The 23,079-nt window shown below is 42.8% G+C and overlaps 8 protein-coding genes across 8 annotated transcripts; 4 read left to right on the top strand and 4 right to left on the bottom strand.

Annotated features, from left to right (window-relative positions):
• Positions 1-2,047: 2,047 nt before the first annotated feature.
• Positions 2,048-2,659, top strand: BDB00DRAFT_757316 (uncharacterized protein; the record flags this gene model as incomplete). Its single annotated transcript, XM_053118975.1, has 2 exons — positions 2,048-2,263; positions 2,375-2,659. Coding segments are annotated over 2 exons (501 nt in total), but the record flags the coding sequence as incomplete, so codon positions are not given.
• Positions 2,660-3,101: 442 nt separating this feature from the next.
• BDB00DRAFT_48400 (centromere protein X) lies at positions 3,102-3,864 on the bottom strand. Its single transcript, XM_053117560.1, has 5 exons — positions 3,738-3,864; positions 3,608-3,659; positions 3,485-3,538; positions 3,285-3,414; positions 3,102-3,174 (listed from the first exon to the last, which is right to left on the bottom strand). Exons 1-4 carry the CDS (start codon positions 3,771-3,773, stop codon positions 3,314-3,316), a joined length of 243 nt encoding a protein of 80 aa, XP_052983245.1. The 5' UTR covers positions 3,774-3,864; the 3' UTR covers positions 3,102-3,174; positions 3,285-3,313.
• Positions 3,865-3,899: 35 nt separating this feature from the next.
• BDB00DRAFT_806284 (uncharacterized protein) lies at positions 3,900-6,702 on the bottom strand. The gene is made up of 7 exons (XM_053122253.1): positions 6,404-6,702; positions 6,219-6,269; positions 5,933-6,048; positions 5,620-5,795; positions 5,419-5,537; positions 4,660-5,171; positions 3,900-4,500 (listed from the first exon to the last, which is right to left on the bottom strand). The coding sequence occupies exons 1-7, from the start codon at positions 6,495-6,497 to the stop codon at positions 4,336-4,338; spliced, it is 1,233 nt and encodes a 410-aa protein (XP_052983244.1). The 5' UTR covers positions 6,498-6,702; the 3' UTR covers positions 3,900-4,335.
• A 253-nt stretch (positions 6,703-6,955) lies between these two features.
• BDB00DRAFT_48378 (uncharacterized protein) lies at positions 6,956-9,050 on the bottom strand. Its single transcript, XM_053117559.1, has 7 exons — positions 8,702-9,050; positions 8,338-8,608; positions 7,939-8,221; positions 7,735-7,821; positions 7,500-7,579; positions 7,205-7,346; positions 6,956-7,104 (listed from the first exon to the last, which is right to left on the bottom strand). The coding sequence occupies exons 1-7, from the start codon at positions 8,915-8,917 to the stop codon at positions 7,050-7,052; spliced, it is 1,134 nt and encodes a 377-aa protein (XP_052983243.1). The 5' UTR covers positions 8,918-9,050; the 3' UTR covers positions 6,956-7,049.
• Positions 9,051-10,260: 1,210 nt separating this feature from the next.
• Positions 10,261-12,266, top strand: BDB00DRAFT_757247 (amidophosphoribosyltransferase; the record flags this gene model as incomplete). Its single annotated transcript, XM_053118969.1, has 8 exons — positions 10,261-10,327; positions 10,423-10,508; positions 10,609-10,745; positions 10,864-11,102; positions 11,184-11,404; positions 11,479-11,603; positions 11,696-11,769; positions 11,848-12,266. The coding sequence occupies 8 exons, from the start codon at positions 10,261-10,263 to the stop codon at positions 12,264-12,266; spliced, it is 1,368 nt and encodes a 455-aa protein (XP_052983242.1).
• A 367-nt stretch (positions 12,267-12,633) lies between these two features.
• BDB00DRAFT_806276 (Non-repetitive/WGA-negative nucleoporin C-terminal-domain-containing protein) lies at positions 12,634-18,259 on the top strand. The gene is made up of 18 exons (XM_053122252.1): positions 12,634-12,871; positions 12,978-13,082; positions 13,177-13,273; positions 13,385-13,455; positions 13,542-13,780; positions 13,871-13,970; positions 14,059-14,132; positions 14,233-14,763; positions 14,847-15,201; positions 15,293-15,497; positions 15,621-15,716; positions 15,849-15,930; positions 16,057-16,166; positions 16,245-16,458; positions 16,545-17,529; positions 17,610-17,717; positions 17,862-17,998; positions 18,097-18,259. The coding sequence occupies exons 1-18, from the start codon at positions 12,706-12,708 to the stop codon at positions 18,169-18,171; spliced, it is 3,750 nt and encodes a 1,249-aa protein (XP_052983241.1). The 5' UTR covers positions 12,634-12,705; the 3' UTR covers positions 18,172-18,259.
• Positions 18,260-18,755: 496 nt separating this feature from the next.
• BDB00DRAFT_806273 (uncharacterized protein) lies at positions 18,756-19,694 on the top strand. Its single transcript, XM_053122251.1, has 3 exons — positions 18,756-18,987; positions 19,068-19,412; positions 19,555-19,694. Exons 1-3 carry the CDS (start codon positions 18,811-18,813, stop codon positions 19,648-19,650), a joined length of 618 nt encoding a protein of 205 aa, XP_052983240.1. The 5' UTR covers positions 18,756-18,810; the 3' UTR covers positions 19,651-19,694.
• Positions 19,695-21,520: 1,826 nt separating this feature from the next.
• On the bottom strand, positions 21,521-22,015 carry BDB00DRAFT_757454 (uncharacterized protein; the record flags this gene model as incomplete). Its single annotated transcript, XM_053118988.1, has 3 exons — positions 21,521-21,637; positions 21,742-21,825; positions 21,947-22,015. The coding sequence occupies 3 exons, from the start codon at positions 22,013-22,015 to the stop codon at positions 21,521-21,523; spliced, it is 270 nt and encodes an 89-aa protein (XP_052983239.1).
• Between the last annotated feature and the right edge of the window lie 1,064 nt (positions 22,016-23,079).

The raw sequence follows: 23,079 nt of genomic DNA, 5'->3' as shown, positions 1-23,079 counted from the left end.
TCAGCAGTTCATGGCGTCGGAACACCAAGTGTTTGACCCCATTCGCAAACCCATTCCTACTGCCCACAGTAACGACAACGCGGGGTCTGCAGGAATGGTCTTGACACAACAGCAACAGCAACACCACCACGGCAATGACAACCAAAACAACGGTACTACTGCTGGTGCTAATGTAATTAGTCCGCAAATTAATCTCGGGCAGCAAGACATTTTGTCTGCAGAAGTACTAGCTGCTCCTACAGCCATGCCGCAACAGACACCACAGCAACCACAACCGAGTGCTGAACCTTCCTTGATTCCTGCACCATTGCATACACCTAATGAGCCAATAAATTTACACCAGGTAATATTAAATACACCCGTTATGCAAGAGCTTGTGTGTGTGTAATCCTTGCATGTTCATTTTTGTCGAAACTAACTATATATTGGAACATATCATGATATGTAGTCGATGCCACCTCCAGCGCAACCGTCGCCTTCTACCACAATTGATCAGGAACTTGCATTAATGGACAGCGTTTTGATGGGTCAAAATGGTGCAAACAACAGCAATCATAGCACGCCAATGCCTTCACCACTTTATCAACAGCACTTCCATCCACAACAGCCTTCATCACAGCCACAGACACCTGTGGATCATCAGCAATTGATTCAAGATATGATAAATAGTTCTCCAAATCTTGAACAGCCTTCAGCGCTATCTGCTGCACAAGCTCTTCCCGCTACTGCTCATCTTCAACTTCAACACTCTCCTGCTCCTCCTCCAATGTCTCAACAACAACAACAACAACAACAACATTTCCATCCTGTACAGTCACCTATGGAATTACAGCAACAGCAACACCAGCATGACGCAGCAGTAGCTGCTGCTGCTGCAGTGGCAGCGGCAGCACAACAGAACGCCATAGCTGCATTTCATTCTGGTATCCCACTCAATCAGTTCAATGCAGCCGCAGCATCGGTATCGGATACCTCGAATAGCAACAATATTAATCAGCAGGAACCACAGCAACAGCAACATTCCGCGCAAACACCTATTGATCAAGAGCAGCAACAACAGCAACCACAACAAATGCAGCTTATCATGTCATCACAACAGCAAGCGGGACTGGTACAACCATCAACGGTGACACAGACAGCTGACACCACTACTGCAGTGCTCATGCTAAATCAAAAACAAAAACACTCGTTATCCGATGACACCGTCATCTCGAGAGGCAACAGCTCGCGGAAAAAGGCACGACGACATACAATGTCCAGCCCATTCCCTACGCAGTTGGACATCCCTGCCTCGGCAACAACTGCAACAGCATCGAAGGGGATTACATTCGATATACCACATACTGCTGCTGCACTCTTAGATGAACACCGCATGAGCTTTGATCATCATTTCAATACTGGTAGCAATGCGTCAACGCCCATTGGCACCGAGTCTCCCATGACACCGTCTGTGTTTTCACTCGATGATCCACACCATCAGAATAACAACAACAACAACAATGGCAGCAGCAGCGGCAGTAGCAACAGCAGTAATAATGGCAACAAGCCTTCGTTGGCTATGAAACGGTTTATCAAAGAACAACAACGACAAGCATTGGGTCCGCTCACATTGCCGCCTCCACCGACGCCCGCTGAACTCGGTCTTAAGATCCTGTCTGCACCGTGCCGACGTCGTCCTGCTTCATCAGCTGCTACTTGTTCATCTACATCCGCTGCTGCTGAATCATCGTCATCGGAAAAGTACGAATCAATGTCTCGCGACGAGCTGATTGCACGACTGGTGGAACTCGAGCAGGAAAAACGCACAGGATCGTTACAAAATAGTCCACAGATCAAGGAAGAAGAGTCTAATATGTTTGCAAGACCATCTTTATCTGCATCATCGTCTGCAGCAACAGGAGCAGTAGTGTCATCATCATCATCATCGATAATTTCTTCTTCAGCTGCTGCTGCTGCTACACCAGCAATCGATCAACGCGATATCAAGGAAGGCAAGGGAGAAGACGAGAAACCTGCATGTCAATATGCAGGCAAGAAATATGAAGATATGAACGTTGATGGGGACACCAAGACAGTGGCAAAAGCGTCGTCATCAACTGCTCCTGATTCTGCTGCTACTACTTCTACTGCAGCGAGCGGTAGTGACGACGAGACATCGACCAAACGCGTATATTCATGCTTATGGAAGGATTGTGGCCAAAAGTTTGATGGGATGCAGAAACTCATCAGTCATATTGGTGATTCTCATGTTGGTAGTGGCAAGGTAAGACGCTTTTGCTACATGGATCATGTGAGGCGACAGAGAAGAGGAAACTAATTATAGCGAAATTATCTGTTTGTTTATGTTTGTTATTGTGTACATGCACCACAATAGCCAACATATAGCTGCGAATGGCAAGGATGTGCTCGAAACCAAAAACCGTTTACGAAACGACACAAAATGTACAATCATCTACGAACACACACGGGCGAGCGACCATTTGAATGTACGAAGCCAGGCTGCGAAAAGCGATTCTCACGACCAGACTCGTTGACGACGCACATCAAGACGCATTCCAATGTACGGCCGTTCATTTGTGAAGCGAAGGGATGCGGCAAAGCATACTACCATGCGCGTTCATTGAAGAAACATGAAAAAACTCACGAAATAGCATCCTCATCCTCATCATTATCAGCAACGACTCCATTAACAGCAAACTCAGATGACCCACCACAGCAATCTATATTAATAGCTCCAGCAGCTGCAGTTTATCCGGGTTATGGCATCGCTGGCTCGATGCCACCTCCCACTCTGGATTTCCAGCAACAACAGCACACTGCGATATCGCTTCAACAATCGCCCACTCCAATCACAACTACTACTACTACTACAACCACTCCTAATACTTCACAACAACAACAACAACAGCATCCTCCTCCTCCTCCTCATCCGCATATTTCGCATCCCAATTCACCGCATCATCCAGCGCAAACATTTGTATCTAATCAATTTCATGTGACGATGCCAGCTTCATCCGCAACGACGACGCTGCCTTATACCCAATCTAACATTACAACAACTACTACTACTATCGAGCAACAGCCGCAGGGAGGTCAGCCTCAACAACAACAACAACACCATCCTTATCCACAGCCAAATGATAGCAGCAGCAGTAGTAGCAATCAACAGCAAATCTATTAAAAAACAATATTTAGCGTTCTTCTACCATTCCACTTTCTTTTGCTTCCCCTCCAAAAAAAATTGTATAAAGTATTGTGTGCTTGTTTTCTTTTGCGTTTTTTACTCTCCAAAAAAGTCAGTTTTTTTTTTCTCTCAAAAATCCAACATGAGTTGTGTTAATGAGCGCTCTAAATGTTCTGGCTTGATCTCTTCTTCCTCTTCAGAAGCTTTTTCTGCGGAGCGATGAAGTGCCTCTACATTGATGTTTATTGAGAAAAGTTTCGGCTATATATTTTCTTATGAAGAACGCTTTAGGCTACTTACCAGTTGTAAATAGTCTTAGAAACTCGGTTGAAAGAAGCAACGCGTCCTTGTTTGCTATACATATGTCGCGCGTTAATTGAAAGAGAAGTATAGACTTTTTGATTCGTGTTATAAAATACAAACCTCGAGTATTTGATTCTTTCCATGACGCCTTGAAAACACCGTTAATCGTTTCCTATAATAACGGATTGACTAAAGAGTTAGAAAGCTTGCTTCAGCATGTGTCCATGTGCTATGATGTACTTTGACTAACCGGTTTGAACGTTTCACGATCTTGATCGTCAGCCATCGCAGTAGCAGTGGTGGTGGATCGTTTAAAAAAGCCGTGGATTTATGCGCGTGCGTGCTACGCGTGAGTTGCTGAGAATGGCCACTGGACTGTTCCGGTCCGGTCGGGGCCAACTCGAACTTGCTCCCAATTTCGATGCTCGTACAGCATGACAATGTGCAACATATACATATTTGTGTGAGTTTTAAAAATGTATACAAGATCAGCAGCCCTGTTTGTATATTTATTAGAAGAGAGGTGTGTATGTGTGTGCGCGAGATGGAAGATAGGATGCATAGAATAAGCTTTTATAGCAGTGGCTCGTCACTGTTAGAAAGACGGTTTAGGTGAATATAGGCATCCATGCCGTAACTACATAGTGGTGACAAGGGCGAGATTATGGTTAGGTTCTCTTAAGCTGCTGATGCACACTGTCGTCATGGAAACCAATTTCTCTTACCCTTCCATAGAAATAAGCTTTAGATCCCCTCCAAAGTACCGCGCATACTGTGATTATACAACGATGACGATAATGGTAATGATGAAACATAAGCAGGTTAGCTTTTTTCCCACACATTCCCTACTAACTTTTTCTTTGCATTATGTCTACATATTGTGCACCAATATCCGTCATATATATATTTACCAAACGAGAAATAGGTAAGCCATAACCGAACCCGGCCATCGGTGCCTTAAAATCCGACTTGTTGTACTCTGGATCTAGATCTTGAGCTTGTGCTGTTGTATACTACATGTAATAATATGCAAAATGACATCAGAAGCAGCGCTTACTACTGCCATTAAGCAAACCCGACGGCAGAGCAACAACAACAACAACAACAATAACAGAGATGTCGTCTCAACACAAACTTGAAAGGCGATAGAAAAGAGTGTAAAGAAATTATACCATATAAGTCCACACGAGTGGGATTCCTGATCGAGGCACACCGCCACCTTCATCCGAAATTTTTATAGTGATATCCTCTTTGCCATGAGCAATGGAGACTTTGACCGGTGGATACTCGTCCTCGTAATCAACGCCAAAATTCTCGACGACCGCACGGAGCGAGTTCTTGAGTAATTCAAAGATCATGTGATTTAGATGCGAGGGGACATACATAAACTGGATATCACCAGGACAATACACTTCAACTTCAGGTGCCTTGAAGAGTCCATAATGATCTTCACAGATATATCGTGCATTTGCAACAGCATCCTGCACAATTTCCTTGATGTTGGTTGCAACGCAAATCACACCCACATAGTCGTTTCGTGGTGGTCCGCGATAGATAGCCGAGTGCTGACCTATTAGCATCCGGATCCCAATCCGCGACATGTAGAATCGGTCCAAAAACTGTTGCACATCCGTATCTATACTGTTCGTCTTGCGTTGCTCCTTGTATTCCAGCACACCTTGGGCTAGTAAGCAAAAGTAATGTATTTTGGGAGGAAAAGAATTTCACATGTGGTAGTATGCTGTACGTGAGTAACAATTATTATGTTACCCTCTCCCATCTGGTCAACATCATCGCATCACAATCTCATCTTTTTTTTTCTTTCTTTCTCTCTAGTCGACCTCCCACACATAATAGTAAACTAAATCTTCCCAGTAGAATCCAAAAACATAACAGAAAAAAACAGTTTAACAGAACTTGGCAAAATTTACCCACGGTCGTCACCACTGGATCATGTCGTGTCTTGATAGATTCGATCGCTTTGACAAAGCTGTCGGTATATGTCAGCACTTCGGGAGAGCATTCAATTTCTTCGACATTGGTGAAGTAACTACACTTAATTAGATGGCTGAGTGGATATCTTATAGCAAGGTTTGTACATATGCTTATGTATAGAGAAAAAAAGTGTATACCGATGACCAATGGGTATGACTGGATGAAGGTTGGTATGTGCTGGTGGCGGGGCTGATCGTAATGCAGGATTCGGAACGCTAGCTGGATATGATTTTAGGTTATTCTTTTGCGATGCATGTTTGATCCGTTCTTTCATGATGCTGGATAGTTGTGGAGGTGGTAAATCGAGTAGTTCCTAGTTCCCCAGTAGTATATAAGGTTATTTACTTTTAAAGGTCAACCCGATTTCTCCCCCTTAATCGCGTCTAAACGAGACCATGATTACTATTGACCATCATCACCATCACACCCTCTTCTTTTCTACTTCCATACCTTGAAGGATTGTGCATACCAGTTTTTAACTCTGACAATCGATGGCATTTCGCTGAGATGTCCCGGTAGCTCGTCGAGCTCTTTGACACGATGTGCTAGTCGTATTGGCAGTTCCTCTGGCATGATTAATCATGACAATCGTCGTTGTCGTCATCATGTATGTTAATAAAGGGGTTTGTTTTATCTAGGGCGGTTTTTGTCTTGTCTGAAATACGCACGTGGCGTACAGTCACTCTGTTCTTTTGTCGCCCCATCGTCCTTTGTCCCTATGCCCCATTTAACATACCATGAAGAAACTGACTTGCTTTAAACATAGTGCCTTTGGTGGGTCGCTGGCCTATACATATGTAGAAAGGGTTCGGAGAGCGGAGGTTTTGTATTTAGTTACGCTTGACTACGCACTACGCATGATAACGCTAAAAACTAAAGGTCCGCCAGAAGAGAGAAAAAAAAACGACAAAACGAAATTACCAAACATGACCATTTGTCGAAGCGAAACACCAGTTTGTGGAAACTTTGCAAAGTGCTTGATCTTGTCATAAAGTTGCGGTGTGATTTGGAACATTGCGTATGAGTTGTTGTTTTTCTTATATATTAAGTAGATATGTACAGTAGTTGGAATGAGTGGTATAATAGCAGTAGTAGTAGGTGGAAGAGGATAGAGAGAGAATGAGGGAGGAGAAGAAAGCGAAAGAAAAGGACTGTATCAAACAGACTGGAAACAAAACGCGTCAAAAAAGCGCCTTCACGGTGTGTGTTGTGCCAACCGATTAGTCACACCGCAAGCAAAATAGGGGGGCATGTGATACGGCATGATTTTTATTTGAGTATTGTAATCCAAATAAAAAAAGTAAAGATCCGTGATTGCAAGTCATCAACTGGTGAGCCATTAGGGATAGATTGGTGCACACTGTGGTTATTGTGTACATATGTGTATACTATCATCATATGGTGTATCTATGCGGACTGACACTCACCCAGACGCAACGCGGACTGACACAACAGACACACAGCACACCACCACAACTCCTTGTGTTTTATTGGAGGTGATGATGATGTCGATGGTAGTGGTAATAGTATCACATTATTGTATAAACTGGGTTCTGCTCTCTTTAATTTAGCACCGGGGGCGGGTGACCAGCTCTGCTGTTGACATGTATGCAAGATTTCGGCTACAGAAAAATCAACGTGTGAGCATCATTACGCACCACAGCACACAAACTTCGCCCAACCCCCCTTGAAGATATGCATTAAGGTTTTTCTTTGACATACCAGTAAGGACATGTAGTATCTCTTTCAAGCCAGTGAGCAATACATGCTCGGTGGAAGATGTGTTGGCAGTCTAGTTTCACTGCCGGCATGGTAGCTGAATACAGTTCATCTGAGCATATTGCACAGGCTTCGTCCTCGTCATCTAGTAAATAGTATGGAGCAGAGAAATAAAAAGCAGTGTGGTCTGAGTGATGATGCTGATGTCGATGATGATTCCCTATGACGACATATTTATTGCTACTGCTACTGTCATCACTACCGCCGCAATAGCAACAATGACGGTGGTTAGGGGTACCTTGCCATGCACTTGGTCGGGGCGTTTCAATGGCAGATGATGATGATGATGCATTGCCACCACCTTGGCCGAGAACTTCACTATTCCTTTAAAGATGATGGAAAGAAACATAGATAAGCAATCACCATTATCAGGCCCAATTTATCAGCAGACCACGACGATCACCATCATCAGGAGGATAAATGCTATTGTTGTCGTTGGTATCATATACAGAAAAAAGGCACCATGTACTTACGCTGTATGATAAGATGACAAAGTTGTTACACTTGTTGCATTCCTGCTTTTCATTAATCGTACCAAAGAAGCAAACTGACCTAGCCGGCTAATAGACATAAGAAATAATTCCATGTCGTGAGCTCCATATTGTCAAGGTAACCCACCAAGCTTTGTTCTTTTCTTCAAGTGAAATTTAAAAGACAAATCGTATATGGTAAATTACCCATTTGTGCTACGTCCATTTGTAGTTGTGTCGGTCGAGCTGCTAGGCTGAGCTGCTGCGCTTCTTTTGGAAAACCGATGCCACCATTTTCTCTCACTATTACCGCCACTGCGCCTCCCAGATTGCTGTTGTTGTCGTGAAAACAAATGATGTTGACGAGACGATGGCGCAGATGGTGATCGTGGCGGCAAAGGTGATGATGATGTAGATGGAAGCGTAGTCGTTGATGTCGTGTGCCACAGAGCATGACTGGTGGTAATAGTGCTGTTTGTGGCAGGAGGTGCTATGTATTACATAATAGGGTTTTTTTGCCAGCAGCATCAGAACATGAGCCCAACAAGAAGGAGTTTTTTTTATCATACATTATCACTCAAAGCAAACAGCCTCAAATCACGTTACCATATAGTCGAAAATATACACCTGGTTGTGTTTCTTGGAGATCGTTGTCGCTACTATTTCGTTGCTGATCGTGCTGCTCACGTTCTCGTCGATCGTCCTGGTGTGGTGGCACTGTCAAATAAATATTGCTTGTCGTGTTGCTATTTTGTGCAGCAGAGGAAGTATCTGTCGTTGTCGATGATAGTACTGATGACGATGTATTAGTATTTGATGTTGCTGTTGCTGTTGCGGGTGCTGTTGTAGCGTTATTGCTATCATCACTGTTCTCTTGCTAGTATCAGAAATTTGATTAAATCAATCAATATTTACATGCGTATATCACTATCAAGGACTAGCCATAAGACGGTTGGACATATGTACATACTACTTCGATAAATTGGCCAAAGCATCGATCGCAGACGGGCTCATAGGTTTCTGTGAGATATGCTCCGACTTGAGTATCGCAAGTGTAGCAAAAGAATCTAACATTCTCTTCAAACATCACGGGTGTTTGGTCTTCAAGAAATGGGGTGTTGTATGACCCATCCCAGATGGTCGTTGTTGCTTGTGCATATCTTGCTCTATCGTGGTTTGTGCTCATTCGTGTTTTTTTGTTGTGGGCTGCTGTAGTAGATATATAATGATGCTTGTCGAGTTTTCGTACTACGATTTATGCTGTTGTTCGGTATGGTGTGTTTTGTATAACTAATTTAGGAAAGAGAGAAAGAGGGGAGAAAGAAAGACTCTTACTGTAGCACTGGCTTGTTTGTCCTTTTCAGATGAAACGTCGGTGGACCTGTCATGTGTCGCACACGGCACGCGCGTGTGCGCGCAGCCAACAAAGTGGTTTTGTTTTTAGCAACGACTGGTAACTCAGCTTTAGCTATTATTCTACTGCTGATCTGATACAAAAAACAAAGAATTAGAGCAGCATAAACGCTTGCATCAAAATGATTTGTGATAAAAGGAGTGATTCTGAGAGTAGTTACTACTTGGAATTGCTGCTGCTTCCGCTCGCGTGGCGCATATTCTCGGTTCTTCTGTCGTTGTATATAGACTTTTAACATACAATGACAGTGCTAAAAGAATAATTCCCGTGTAAGTTTATTATGACAATGAAGGTTTGATTGGATTATGCTATACGCTCACAACGCCTATAATGCCATACAAGCAAAACTGCGATTCAGACAAGACACACACTTTACGACGCGGCGCCGCCGTTACCGCCGATCTTAAATGCCTGCTGCAGCCCACCAACAAAAAGCCTGCATGTTAATTAGTCAGGTGTCAGTCATGCCCAACTAGTATTATCAAGGAAGAAGCTTACATCGACACCATTCCTGGCATGCATAGTAATCTGACTGCTGTCAATACTGAGTTCACATATCGTTAAGTTATAGTCGAGCAAATGTGTCATGGAAACATTCAATTAATCTCAGGTGACACAGAGCAATCGCCACTACAGGATCGATCCCATTGGCATATATGCAAAGGAAAGTCGCTCGGACCCAGGGAAGCGGGGTTGGGCAGAGGCTTAGTGTATGGACTGGGAATTCTTTTGCCGCCAGTAGATTTCGAGAAATGAGCGGATCTGTCTGACGTTGTGTGTAGTAGCGGGAGAGTTTGGAAAGCTTATTAACCAGCTCTTCGTTCCGTTCCTTTTTACTCTCAAATCTTTTTTTTCTCCTCCTCCTCCAAACCCGCCTAAACCAAACATGTGTGGCATTTCAGCTGTCATCTTAGCTGATCCCAAGGGCATGGCCTGCCCCGATCTCTATGAGTGCTTGGGACTTTTGCAGCATCGTGGCCAGGTAAGAATAGAGAAAGCAAAGGCGTTCTTTGAGTAAGTTTTTGGCGTTTAACCTGCATATATGATGATAGGATGCTGCTGGCATAGTCACTTGCGGTCAAAAGGGTCGTCTGTTCCAGTGTAAGGGCAATGGCATGGTGCGCGACGTTTTCGACGACAAGCAACTCGTTCGCCTTATTGGTAGTCTTGGTGTTGGCCATGGTAAGGATATGTCATATTAAGCTTTATTAATATACTTAAGGGAAATTAGAGATGCAACGGGGTTTCGGTGACTCATCTAAAAAAATCTCTTGTAGTGCGTTACCCCACGGCTGGATCGTCGTCCATGTCTGAAGCACAACCTTTCTATGTCAACGCACCTTATGGTATAACCTTTGCTCATGTAAGTTTATTATATTCTTTTTCCTCTTCTACACTATAGTTTCCATTCAGGGTTTTCTTTTGGCCTAATATGGATCGAATCATCGCCCTCATTGTACTAGAACGGAAACTTGACCAATGCGCGTGAACTTCGAGTCTTCTTGGACAAGATTGCCCATCGTCATATCAACACCGATTCCGATTCCGAACTCCTTCTGAACATCTTGGCGAATAATCTGCAAAAGACCGGCAAGTTCAGGTAAAAGGAAGAAAACAAATTGTTTATTTGATTGGACGAAGGATTGGATGACCAGTAGAGATTGGTTTCGATGCATGCAAGAGCACTGCGGGTACTAAAATATGTAATGCTGTAATAGAGTTAACGAGGAAGATATCTTCACTGCCATCAAGGATCTGTATGAGCAGTGCCGTGGTGCCTATGCATGCGTTGCCATGGTTGCTGGTTTCGGTATCATCGGTTTCCGTGATCCTCACGGCATTCGTCCTCTTGTCTTTGGCCGCCGCTCTACGCCCGAGGGTTACGATTACATGTTTGCTTCGGAAAGCGCTGCCTTGGAAGCTCTTGGATTCACCGACTGCGAAGATGTCAAGCCTGGTGAGTAATAGCTAGACCGTTAATCAATCACGCCTGGAGGATTATGACTAATGGCTGTGATGATTATTCATAATAAAATAGGTGAGGCCATCATTATTACCCGCGATAATTTGATCCGTCGTCAATTGGTATCCTGCAAGACTATTTCTCCTTGTATCTTCGAGTACGTCTACTTTGCTCGTCAGGACAGTATCATTGATGGCATCTCCGTCTACAAGGCCCGTTTGGCTATGGGTGAGGCTCTTGCTAGACAGGTTGTTAAGAGCTTTGGTGATGCCATGGATATTGATGTTGTGATTCCCGTAAGTCATGTCTATTTGGTTGGTTTTTTTTTTGAATTAAGAGATGTTGTGTATTGACTTGGTTTTATGTATAGGTTCCCGATACCAGCCGTGTCGCCGCTCTCCAATGCTCGCATACATTGAATATATTGTACCGTGAAGGTTTCAACAGAAACAGATATGTCGGAAGAACGTTTATCATGCCTGGCCAGCAGACTCGGTACGTAATGTTGTTGTTTTTATATCATTAAGTATTCGATGGATAAAGAGAACATTTGATATTAATGTTTCATACTATCATTCAATCCTTAGCCGCAAGAATGTGCGCCGAAAGTTGAACGCCATGGCTTTGGAGTTCCACGGCAAGAATGTATTGCTTGTTGATGGTAAGTTGAAATGAAGTTGTATAGTAAATTGCGCCATTATCATCCGTCCATACTCACACCGGTACTGGTGCATTACAGATTCTATCGTCAGAGGTACTACTTCCAAGGAGATTATCCAGATGGCTCGCGATGCCGGTGCCAAGAAGGTATACTTTGCCTCTTGCTCTCCCGCAATTCGATACCCCAACGTCTACGGCATTGATATGCCTAGTCGCCAAGAACTCGTTGCTCACGGCCGTAACGACGACGAGATCGCTCATGAAATTGGTGCAGACAAGGTCATCTATCAAAACTTGGATGATCTCGTTGGATCTGTCCGACATTACAACCCTGCTATCGAAAAGTTCGACACGTCCGTATTCGACAGCTGCTATGTCACTGGCGACGTTGACGAAGCATATATGAACTACATTGAAGGCGAGCGCAACGACGACAGCATGACCACTCTTGCTGATGACAACGACTGTGTCGGCTTACATAACAATTTCATGAAATAATCCAGTTATCTTTTCTCTTTGTACATTTTCCCCTTTTTCTCTTTTAACCCACTCACATTAACGTCTGTTTATGCGTGGCTCCAAAACGTATAGAGCATGAGCCCAAATCTATAGCATATCATACAAAAAATCAACCTTTGTACGCTCTTGATAACTCGGATAATATCGCCCCTTTGAAATCGCAATTCGCCTTGGTCAAAGCGCGCACCCGTGATACTTTCAGAGCAACATCTTGCTTTTTTTAATAAAAAATAGTTACCTTGCGTGTTTTCAAAATAATAACTTAACAATTTGCACCAGCTGTGTGACTGTAGGTGGTGACAATCAAAATGGAAATTGGTTTCGCGCAACTGGAATTTCTTGTCCCGTTTCATCCGTGTTAAGCTCGTAGTTAGTTGTGGTGTGTGTGCGTACCTTTCCCGTCTTCTTTCGTTTGATAATGATCTCTCCAACAACAACCACAACTCCAAATCACAACGACAGTACCACCGCCACGCCGCCCAATGCTTCCGCAAAACATGCATCATTGATGACCAGTAGCAAAGCCATAGACCAGTTGATTGAACGCGATAGCAAATACCCGGACCTTGCAGAATTATTACGAGGTACGGTCTAAAAAAATACAAAACGCGAATTCAAAGAGAAAAAGTGGTGATCGTCTAGTATGGCAAACGATCTATAGCATGCTTGATTTATATATCTATTGTGTAGGACCAACATCAGAAAGCTATGCTAAACGCCTCAGTCCACACGAACACGATTTTATTAAAGAAAACACGAGCGTCATACCTCCAGATCTTTCTGAACTGATTGACCGTAAGATCTAAAGAAAGAGATGCAAAGAAACTGATTTACGGAAATCGCGCTAGATCTGTTCTTTACGCTAATCGGTGTGTATTATTATGTATAGAAATACAATGTCGATGTTTTATGGGAGTGTTGCCAGAAATTAAACGAGCTTGGGTGACGATCGACCATCGACTCTACATGTGGAATTATACTGATGGGTAAGGTTTCCAAAAGAAGTATTTTTTCGCGTATAGCTACATAATTTACGCGCTTCTATATTGAGGAAACAAAAATACTTCTTTTACTAAAACAGTGCAATAAATATTTAGTACCGATCTCACAGGGTATGATGATCAAGACCAAATTATTTGTAGTGTGGGTCTTGTCAATCCCAGACCAGGTGAGTAGTAGATCCTTTACTGGATTCCGGATAGGCAAAGAAAAAGATATTAATAAACGAGGCCGACTTCTGTTACAATGGATTAGATATATTTGGAGATTATATCAAATACCTCTTGATCTTGACGACGCGAATCGCTGTAAGCGTACTTGCTGTATCCGTCACACCTGGTCCAATGAACGATGGCAGTGACGATCGGATTACATTGATTGCAACGGATATTGCTGCGCCAGCAAACAATATGACAATTACTCAAGTTGTTGGAACGGATGAGGGTCGCGTGTTTCTCGTTGGCGACGGTAAACTTTTCGAATTGGATTATTCGGTAAGGATAAAAAGCTCAAATGGATCAAACCCTCGGTGGATAACAAGAATCGTTAATTATTCGTATGTGTATTTTCATTTGGGTGATTAGCGCAAGGACAGTTGGTTTGGAAACAGGAGTGATTTGATCGATCACACCACAAAACCATATTCAGCATTGTTACCATCATTCTTTAGATCAAAACAGCCAGGTAAATTGAGGGAAAAAGAAAGGGGACGGCTCTTATCGTAAAAACATAAAGGGATTGAAGGACTTACGAATGTCTTATGTGGGTCTAGTGGAAATCAGTTTAATTGCTCTAGACAACGAACGCAAAGTTCTTTATTTGCTCAGCTCACAATCCAGCATTGAGGTTAGTAAAAAAAACACGTTCATGGTTGGGCCCTGAATCGAATGTTTTTGTGTGATCTTGATATCCTAAAAACACATGTAATCAATGGATCATTCTATAGGTAATTTATCTCGGTGCAAATGGAAACGAATTTACAACAGTTGCACACAACACGGATATCTGCAATTCGGCCCGCTTAGCGTGTCGTCAAAGCTCGGTTGAATTCACTACGACAGAATTCGAGATACAGTCAATCCATGTTATATCTAAGGCCGAATCCAAAAAAGTACATTTACTTGCCGTAACGACGACCGGATTCCGACTGTACTTTACACACCATAAAGACGCATTACGAATGACATCATTTGCACGCTCAACAGACGCACCACCCAACGCACTCGAATTGATCCATGTACGACTACCACCAACGGCCGAACCATCTGGCCCTACTCCAGCACTTCAACAAAGTCAAAATTCGGTTGGAACCATTCATGCGGCTTACTATGACTGCGGAACGCTGCTGGCGGCGAGAACCTTTGGTCGGGACTACAGAACGGTTCTTTTGATGACAGCAATGGATCTTGGAGAGTCAACTCATTTTAATGGAAGTAATACAGCAGCATCAATGCCAACGTCAATGCCCACCTACACTGTACGTTTATGACATTCATATATTGAAGAAATAATCGTTTCGGTGTAAACTAACTTCCAACTTACTGTCTTTTTTCCAAAAAGATCACTCAGCAGCGACCGCCCCTTGTGGAGAGTAGTGCGATCATCGAAAGTGACGGCAACGTATACGCTATTGCAGAGGCAAACCCACAGAAACGCGGAAAGCGTACGATTAACGAAATGGCAGAGCTTTTAATCGATCCACCACGACGATTCCTTGTTCTGACGGATAAAGGTGTTACGTTTATCAAAAAACAGCGACCCGTTGACGTACTACATCAACTCATTGTCAATACACAGGGCGACATCGAAACCCATCAACGAGAATATGCAGCATTTTTTGAGCGATACGGTCGCGTGCAGTCTTGTGCCATGTGTCTCGCCATTGTTTGTGGCACACTTGGAAAAGTTGAATTAGGTAACGCGAACTCTTTCGATAACCCGGTATCATTGATCTACACGCTTTTTATTCTTTCCTGAAACTAACTTGTTTTACTCTTTGTTACTAGTACCAGTGATCAGGGCTGCGTCAATGTTGTTTTTCGAGTTTGGAGGTAGTCCCACGGCTGCTGCTATGACGACATTGGGTGAAAATTATCTGGGGAAGGCTATCGGAACGACTGGAACAACATATAGTGGCAAACACGACGGTCTCGCGCTGTACTTTGCTCGCTTAGTTGCCCCAGTATGGAAGTTGAAAGTGTTTGAAAACGGGTACGTTTTTCACGAAAAGATCGCGTGCCTATGTATATGTACAGTTTTGATTGTGGCTTTCCGCGTGATTCGGTTTGTGGTGCTCATAGTCACTCAATTTCTGGGGGATATTCTATGAATTAGTACTGATCGCAAGAAGAACGAGGAACGAAGCAAATATCAGGCTTTACTACTGAAATGTCAGAGTGATCTGGAAAGGTTATTGAAATTTATGGATGCGTAAGTACATTATCTGAATTTTTATCCTTGTTCGGTGATAATGGGAGAAGGAGAAAAAAGAGGGGATTGAACAGGCACAGTCTCCAGGTCAAAGGGGTTTTATACTAAACATAAACTGTCACCGTACACTAGGAACCCCGAATTTCATGTTTCAGCAAGCTTCGCAGACTCGCGATTCCAGTCAGCCGACCAAGGGATGCTGCAAGTGCTGGTGGTAAGTTGTTGTTGATATAACCATCCTATCCTCTTTATATACCTCGGAGATAGCCACTCTTATGGACACTGACCATGAACTAAATTCTGTCTTTGTGTCTGTTCTCTATTATTCAACCTCGAAAAGAACGAGCAACAATCTCTCCATGGACTATACCTACTCTTAAAGCACTGCATTGAAGCGATATCGTTCCTAGACTTTTCGATCGACGCTAGTATTCAGGAGATACTGCAATGGTGAGGATGACGGCTTTACAGTTGGATCTTTCTTATACTTTGTCCTTTCTGTTTACTAAAATGACGCGTTTCGTTTAGCCTATCAGAAACAACGAGAAACGAGATGCAAACCTTAACGCTGGAAAGTATGTTGTCGACCCCTCGAGGACGCGTGTTGACCCGTGAACTCGTTATTGGAACTATCAACAAGTACGGTGCAGCGCATAGCCATGTGGGATACGATATCGTCAGTGATGTATTGCGAAAAAAGTGCAGCTCTTTCTTTGGACCTAGCGACGTCGCTTTCTACCGAGTAAGTTATCAATAGACCAAGAGAAAAAAAGTAACGAAAGAACCATATTATTGATATTGCTTAAATTAATTAATGGGTGCATATAGGGCGTAGAGAATCTACAGCGTGCAAAGAAAGCTGAAGCTGAATATGAACGGAATGCAGCATTGACAGAGTCACTAAGCCTGTTTAAAGAAGCTTCAGATTACTTGACAGAAGAAGAACTTGCGGAGATATGTCGTGACTATGATCGGCTAAGGTTCCACGTTGGCTCTGTTGAACTGCCTTTGGAGCGAGCGAAAAAGGTTGACCCACAGCAACAAGGACTGGCGTACATGGAGGCTAAAAATCCACCAAATGACGCGCGCTTACAGTTCTACGAGGCTCGGATGCGCTGTTACAGACTTGTATTCGATGCATTGGCGGCAGTGAAGGCATTAGGCGAAAGTGCAGCAGCAAGCAGAAGTGGCGGCGATCCCAAAGTGTATGTGGCACAAGTCTTTTCCACGGCGTTATCACATCAAGACAAGCTATTTCACTATGCCCTGTACAACTGGTTTCTCGAAAAGAACATGAAAAGCGAACTCTTGGCGGTGGAAACGCCATATCTGATACCATTTTTCAAAGATTACGTAAACGAAGTAGACGGGATGGAGTTTCTTTGGCAATACTATCGACGTAGAGAGCAATACTACGATGCAGCACTCTATCTCGAAGCGTTGGCTACCCGACCCAACGGACTCAGTCTGTCCAAACGCCTGGAACATCTTGCGCTTGCCGTTGTAAATGCACGCTGTCGCGATCCAAAGCGTCAACAAGAACAAGAATCAACACAACTTTTGCAAAGCTTGGAATATCGAATCACTGTGGCACGAATACAAGTGCGCCTTCAACAAATCCTGCAAGCGCGTGGTCCTGAAGGCGAAGAAGGGGCAAGGAGCTTAGAAGTACAGCTGTTGGATATCAGCGAACTGTTTAACAAATACGCGCGACGCTTTGGCATTTTGGACGAGATATTATTCATCATGAAACTCACTGAGCATTACGACATGTTTTACCTCAGGGAGATCTGGCAAACCATCTTGGCACAGAGTAAGTCTGACAGACCAGAGAAAGAGATATAGACTTACAGTTTGAGAGATTTACTGATGATCGTGGTTAATTGCTGTCAGATGAAAAGGAGGCTTTTGAGGTGCAAAACTCCCCATTCGCTACGCTACGGAACCGAATAGTATATTTAGGAGAGCGGCTTTACCCTTCTCCGGCTGCATTTCCAGTTGGTAAGTATCCACCGAGAAGGGGCCAGGTTGCATAAAGTGGGGGAAGTGGCAGCGGAGGAAGGGCTAGTGATAGAAAGAGAGGGGATGAGTTTGGGTGGATAAAAGATTTCTACTTGCAGCTCATAAAAGGAAATAATGAATTAGAAACGATCGTTGAGATTTTGGAGCACTATTGCTTTGAGCATAATGCACCAACAGGCTATGTGGCTGAATCATTACGAGCAGCAGGTGTCCCGACCGATAAACTACTTGATATCTACAAAATGTCAATAGAAAGCACGGTATGTATATGCAAAATTGAGAGCCAAAGTTTTGGGATTTGTTTTGCTAATCATTGTCGCCTTTTTGGTAATCTATCGTCACGTATCTCCTATCGTAGAATCCCACATGGCAAAGTCCAGACGAATGTGAATACCTCCAAAAACAACTCCAGTATCTATATCAGCTTCTGTAAAAGAAATAGTTCCTTGATTCTGTTAGCATACACACATACACACACACATACAAATACATATATACAAAAACATCGTAATAACAACGTCAGGTACATTCGTCTCCAGGGAGAGAGGGCGGGAGAGGGGTAATACACAACAGTTAGTGGGGAGAGTGGATAGTACTAATGATAATGGTGTTGATGCTATGTGAACGAGTGACTGGGTGGGTCAGTGTGGGGGATATTCCTTTTTCTTTTTCTTCGTGGAAATCAACTGCATTATGTGTATGCAGAGCGATATCTTCAAGGGGGGATAGTAGATGGGATGGAGCAGTACCAAAACAGGAACAAACACGCGATGTCAGGAGGATGCTGGTGCGTCTACTGATTGGTTGAGGATGCCTTTTCTACAAAGAGGAAGATAGCGCAGTATGCTTTTTTCCGCTATACAAGGGCAGATGATGTAGATAGTTCCACATGGATATATACAGCTAGGAGGAGCAGGGTAACCATAATCGCATCTGCCACCTTGTCCCCACGTCAGAAAAGCTATAAAAGGAGATGTACATTTTCTTTTTTTTCTTTCTTTTGCCACTTATTCCCTTCAGGAATTCATACATTTCAATTCGATCTAGCTATCTAAACCACGCCACTGACAACATGCTCACTGCAAGCCTACCTCGACTCGGTTTTCCCATCTCTAGCCCTGCCCGACGACAGCAGCAACAACGTGAACAACAGCTTCAGCTGCAGCAACAACAGGAATTAGAAAAACAAGAACAGCAACAACAACAGGCTATTGCTCCCAAGCCAAAAAAGAAGAAAGGCATTCGTCAGGTATGGACTACTCACTGCGTCTTGATTAAACATCTCAAGTACATATACAAGAGCGCTAATAGCCATGTTTATTATTAAAGGCTGTTGGCATCATTGTGAACGACCGCAAGACAGGCAAAATTCTTATGTTGAAAAGTCGCAAGCGAGAAGGCGCGCTCGTATTACCTCGTGGCGAGCGTGACGATGAGAATAAAGAGACTTCAGACGACGCAGTTATCCGTATTCTCAGTGAAGAAGCAGGTCTCATTCGTGTTGATAAGTCACCTATACGTCTAGGCACTTATTGTGAGGGCAACAAGCGCGGGAAAACCATCGCCCATCATTGGATGTATGAAATACGTGACGCCAAATTCGTGATTGAAAGAACAGCAACTAAGGCATCAACTGAGCTGCAGGAGCAGCAAGAGCAACGTGAGCGTGTTTGGGTAAGTTCCTTTTCTCATTATTATTTTTATCAGCACGTCTGTGTTGTGATCTTCTAGGAGAGTATGTGTGTGCTTTTTTGTTTATATCCATGTTTGGCCATTGTAATCTTTGGATAGCGAAACTTATCTTTGTATACAATAGGTCACTTTCAAAGAAGCATTAGAAGCCACATTGGATCGCCCGATGTCCCATCTTGCACTAAAAAATAGTTCTTTTGCATCATCACAATCTTTTTAACTATGTATGTATCAACGGATAAATAAAACATGTCTAAAACTATATTATGGACAAAGCCTTCGCTGATTTTGGAGTAAACTGAATAAGAATTACGTGCATATCCAAGAGCATTAAATGTATATTAAAACGACTCTAAAAGCTCCCTTCTCAACTTAGTTTACTGTAACGTCGGCAGAGAAACACTAACTGTACTATATTAGATCCATTGCTGATGATGGCGTGAAATGCGTTTGTTTTATCTTAGTTTGATGGTGACCCAGAAGCCACACCATCAACATCAAAAGATATAGATGTAGAAACACTTTGAAGATATCATTCTGGTTGGTTCTCCAAATAGCATGCCATTTGCATTAATGCGATTTTGCCAGCCTGTCACTCTGCCATTCTAAAAGGCGGTGAGCTAAAGTTAGCTGACGTCGTTTTCTCTTTTGCTGTTGTTGCGATTTGTTGATTACAAGAACATATCTTTTATTTCTCTTCTTCTTCATCTACACAATGCTTTAAATATAGTCTTATATTACAAAACAATGCGAAATTGTTTACGTTGCTTATGGATGAGATGGCATATGTCTGTTCTATAGGTAATATAAAGGATAGTTTTGGGCAAGCAACTGGTCAAAAAGAAGAAATGTGCTGTAATTTAGTTTTATCAAATTCAGGGCAGGACAAGAATCTGGGAAATGCCCTTGAACCCGTCTTGAAAATGCCTTATTAAAAAAAAAGACTTTTAATTTTGGCCATTTTGAATCCCGTACATATACAACCGTGCTCTTCTCCTAATCGACCATGATACCGTAATCAGATGCGAGCACATGCTACTACTACGGAGACAACTTTTTTCTAAACCATCATCATGTATAGTAGTAACTGATGGATCTAACGATTAGTTTCTTTACTTGATGAGCTACGTAGTAGTGGTTAAGCTTTACCTCCTTTTCGTATTCCATAAAGATGTGCTTCTTCCCAGCCATGTTTAGGCTTTACATGTTACGTACGATAGTTGATTGCTGTCGTTTTTATTCTAACCATGTGTTACATACTACATATATACGCACATTGCTCTCAAGGAGTTAACTTTATACTAAGCGTACAAACAAGTCAGCAGCTCCTATTCTTTATGATGAGCAATGGTATCTTTTCTTCATATGTACTTTTGTCGGAATGGAGTGGATTGAGTCTCAAACAGTAAGGATTGAGTTTTGCCTTTTTCCTTCTGTTTTGATTGTTCTTTTCTCACACGTTTACATGCTTTTGCTACATACTCCCCTTCATCTGAGACAAGGAAAAGCTACTTCGAAGAGTGAAGAAAAAACCGAGGGACAACAATTACCATAGCACCCGAGTCGAATATTAGACATATTAGATGGTATAAATATTGTTTGTGGCGGTTGCTGCCGGAAGAGTCCATTAAAAGTTCACCACCAGCATTCGTTTGGCTATGACGCACAATACGCTTACGACCGCGCACAGAATAAGTCTGTTACAAACAAATCATTGCATTATTGACAAAAACATATGAGTAAAAACACAGAAGCAACTATGAAGATGGAGGAGCAATAGAGGATTTTCGCAAAGCGTCTTGCATAAAGGGTTTAAATGATAAGGCTTCAATAGCTTCATTGAAAGTGCACTATTGATAGATTAGTGCTTGCACAATCATCAACCAAAAATATGAAAGGATGAAAGGGGGCTTACCCAGCGTCGATCTCGGCGATGGCCTTCCGGCCAGGTTTGCATGACCTCACGGACATGGAGCTCATACACCCAAAAGTATGTCTTTGGTTTTCCTTTGAAATCATAATCCTGGTAGTTGCCGATGAACGCGGTTACATCTCCCAACACACCGGCTAGTATAGTGTATGTCATTTGTTTAGATGACAAGGATATATTGGTTTCTGCATAATGCATCTTTTGTCTCACCTTCTTCATATGTTTCCCTCTTGGCACACTCCTCCTGCGTTTCGTCATTTTCCCAGCCACCTTTAGGCTAAACATATAAGAGTGATTAAAGACGGGCCTTGGTGCCTCTACCCTTTCCCACTTGACAATTGCATTAAACCGTTTTGTCGAAAAATACAAAGAACTACTTACGAGAACCCAAACATTGGCATGTTTGCTGCTTGTGATGACTAGCACTTTGTTCGTGCTGGGATCAATCGGAATCGCGACGGCAACCTTACAACCTCCAATCATTAACTGTTGTCAGATCATTCTTTTTACAGACATCTACCAATAACTAGCCTCTCTCCATTCTTCCGAAATTAACAATTCCATAAAAAACAGTTGATAATAGTACCTGTCGTACACCATCTGCTGAGTAAAGTTGGGTTTCTCTACCAGTGCGCGCTGGTGGCAAATCATTCATCATCTTTAAAAAATAGCAAAGAAAACAAGGGGTGAACGAAGACAAGGCCTGATTTTTACTTTATCGGCCCATCTTTTCTTCTTTTTTTAATGGTAAACATGCCGATAATCTTGCTGTTAACTAGCTTTTCAAGGAAGATACCAACACCAACAGGCTCTTGTTGACTCGTCGCGGCATGCATTACTGCTTGAGATTGGTCCATTTTGTTGCGTGTGTGGCCTGTGCCGTCTCTTTCAGATCCCAAGATCGGAGATGCTCTCATGTGCTGAGGGGGGAAAAATTATCCCGGAATGTAATACCATGCAGTGTTGCCATCGAAAGCTGCATTATCATTAAATTTCATGCATAATACGGCATATACGTTTTGTACTTTAAAAATGACACTACATAAAGGTATTTGTATGTATAAGCTCTATAGCGCCTCTTAGACAACAGGAGGTCATAGTCGACATTATCTTCATCAGCATATTATAATCTTACCATCTCTGCCCTCATCCCTCATATCCAAATGTAAGCCACATGTAGGATAGTAGTGCATTTTTATATCCGTATACTCTCCAAAATAGCTCCTTATGTGGAGTTATCATACCAGTCAGTTGTCAACACACTATTATACTTCTTCATGTAGTAAACCTTCCCTTGAACGTATTCTGTTGATGCTTCATATATTGAACAAGCATTATCTGTCCTGAAGTCAGACGAACCAGGAAGTAGGTTTGAAACAAAGTGGGAAGGGCAGTTTTTGCCTAGCATTGAAAGTAATGATGTGATGGCGCTGGATCTCAATATATAGCACAGAGCTACTGCCCGATATCGTGGATTACCAGCACATCTCTCCCCGTTCTGCGTTTGCCCACACACCGAATAATTTCTTTCCTTGTATATAATGCGCGACTGTCGGTATCAGAATAGACACAGGAATGTATTCACCATACATATGATACTAACGACATCAATAAACAGCGCCGCGTCTATGGATATTGACCAGATATCTACATTCAAAGCTTTCTATTGATATTTTTTTGTATAGTCTGTTACCAAAAAACCTACCACGCTATTCCGGA

Source organism: Zychaea mexicana, assembly GCF_025766255.1.
Source record: "Zychaea mexicana strain RSA 1403 chromosome Unknown BDB00scaffold_11, whole genome shotgun sequence".
In the NCBI taxonomy this organism is placed as follows: Eukaryota; Fungi; Mucoromycota; class Mucoromycetes; order Mucorales; family Lichtheimiaceae; genus Zychaea; species Zychaea mexicana.
Note: the sequence above shows the minus strand (reverse complement) of the source record. Positions and strands in the feature narration are given on the sequence as shown.

What these genes read in the sequence shown, in the direction of transcription:
- BDB00DRAFT_48378 (XM_053117559.1), bottom strand. Translation starts at nt 8,917, where the DNA reads ATGAGCACAAACCACGATAGAGCAAGATATGCACAAGCAACAACGACC. An exon ending in AATGGACGTAGCACAAATGG is followed by an intron (nt 7,822 to 7,938) that starts GTAATTTACCAT and finishes TATGTCTATTAG; the next exon opens with CCGGCTAGGTCAGTTTGCTT. An exon ending in TTGTCATCTTATCATACAGC is followed by an intron (nt 7,580 to 7,734) that starts GTAAGTACATGG and finishes TTAAAGGAATAG; the next exon opens with TGAAGTTCTCGGCCAAGGTG.
- BDB00DRAFT_806273 (XM_053122251.1), top strand. Translation starts at nt 18,811, where the DNA reads ATGCTCACTGCAAGCCTACCTCGACTCGGTTTTCCCATCTCTAGCCCT. An exon ending in AGAAGAAAGGCATTCGTCAG is followed by an intron (nt 18,988 to 19,067) that starts GTATGGACTACT and finishes TTATTATTAAAG; the next exon opens with GCTGTTGGCATCATTGTGAA. An exon ending in AGCAACGTGAGCGTGTTTGG is followed by an intron (nt 19,413 to 19,554) that starts GTAAGTTCCTTT and finishes TGTATACAATAG; the next exon opens with GTCACTTTCAAAGAAGCATT.
- BDB00DRAFT_48400 (XM_053117560.1), bottom strand. Translation starts at nt 3,773, where the DNA reads ATGGCTGACGATCAAGATCGTGAAACGTTCAAACCG. An exon ending in ATCGTGAAACGTTCAAACCG is followed by an intron (nt 3,660 to 3,737) that starts GTTAGTCAAAGT and finishes CCGTTATTATAG; the next exon opens with GAAACGATTAACGGTGTTTT. An exon ending in GAAAGAATCAAATACTCGAG is followed by an intron (nt 3,539 to 3,607) that starts GTTTGTATTTTA and finishes ACATATGTATAG; the next exon opens with CAAACAAGGACGCGTTGCTT.
- BDB00DRAFT_806276 (XM_053122252.1), top strand. Translation starts at nt 12,706, where the DNA reads ATGATCTCTCCAACAACAACCACAACTCCAAATCACAACGACAGTACC. An exon ending in CCTTGCAGAATTATTACGAG is followed by an intron (nt 12,872 to 12,977) that starts GTACGGTCTAAA and finishes TCTATTGTGTAG; the next exon opens with GACCAACATCAGAAAGCTAT. An exon ending in CTTTAGATCAAAACAGCCAG is followed by an intron (nt 13,971 to 14,058) that starts GTAAATTGAGGG and finishes ATGTGGGTCTAG; the next exon opens with TGGAAATCAGTTTAATTGCT.
- BDB00DRAFT_806284 (XM_053122253.1), bottom strand. Translation starts at nt 6,497, where the DNA reads ATGTTCCAAATCACACCGCAACTTTATGACAAGATCAAGCACTTTGCA. An exon ending in AGCAAGTCAGTTTCTTCATG is followed by an intron (nt 6,049 to 6,218) that starts GTATGTTAAATG and finishes TAATCATGCCAG; the next exon opens with AGGAACTGCCAATACGACTA. An exon ending in TCCAGTGGTGACGACCGTGG is followed by an intron (nt 5,172 to 5,418) that starts GTAAATTTTGCC and finishes TTTGCTTACTAG; the next exon opens with CCCAAGGTGTGCTGGAATAC.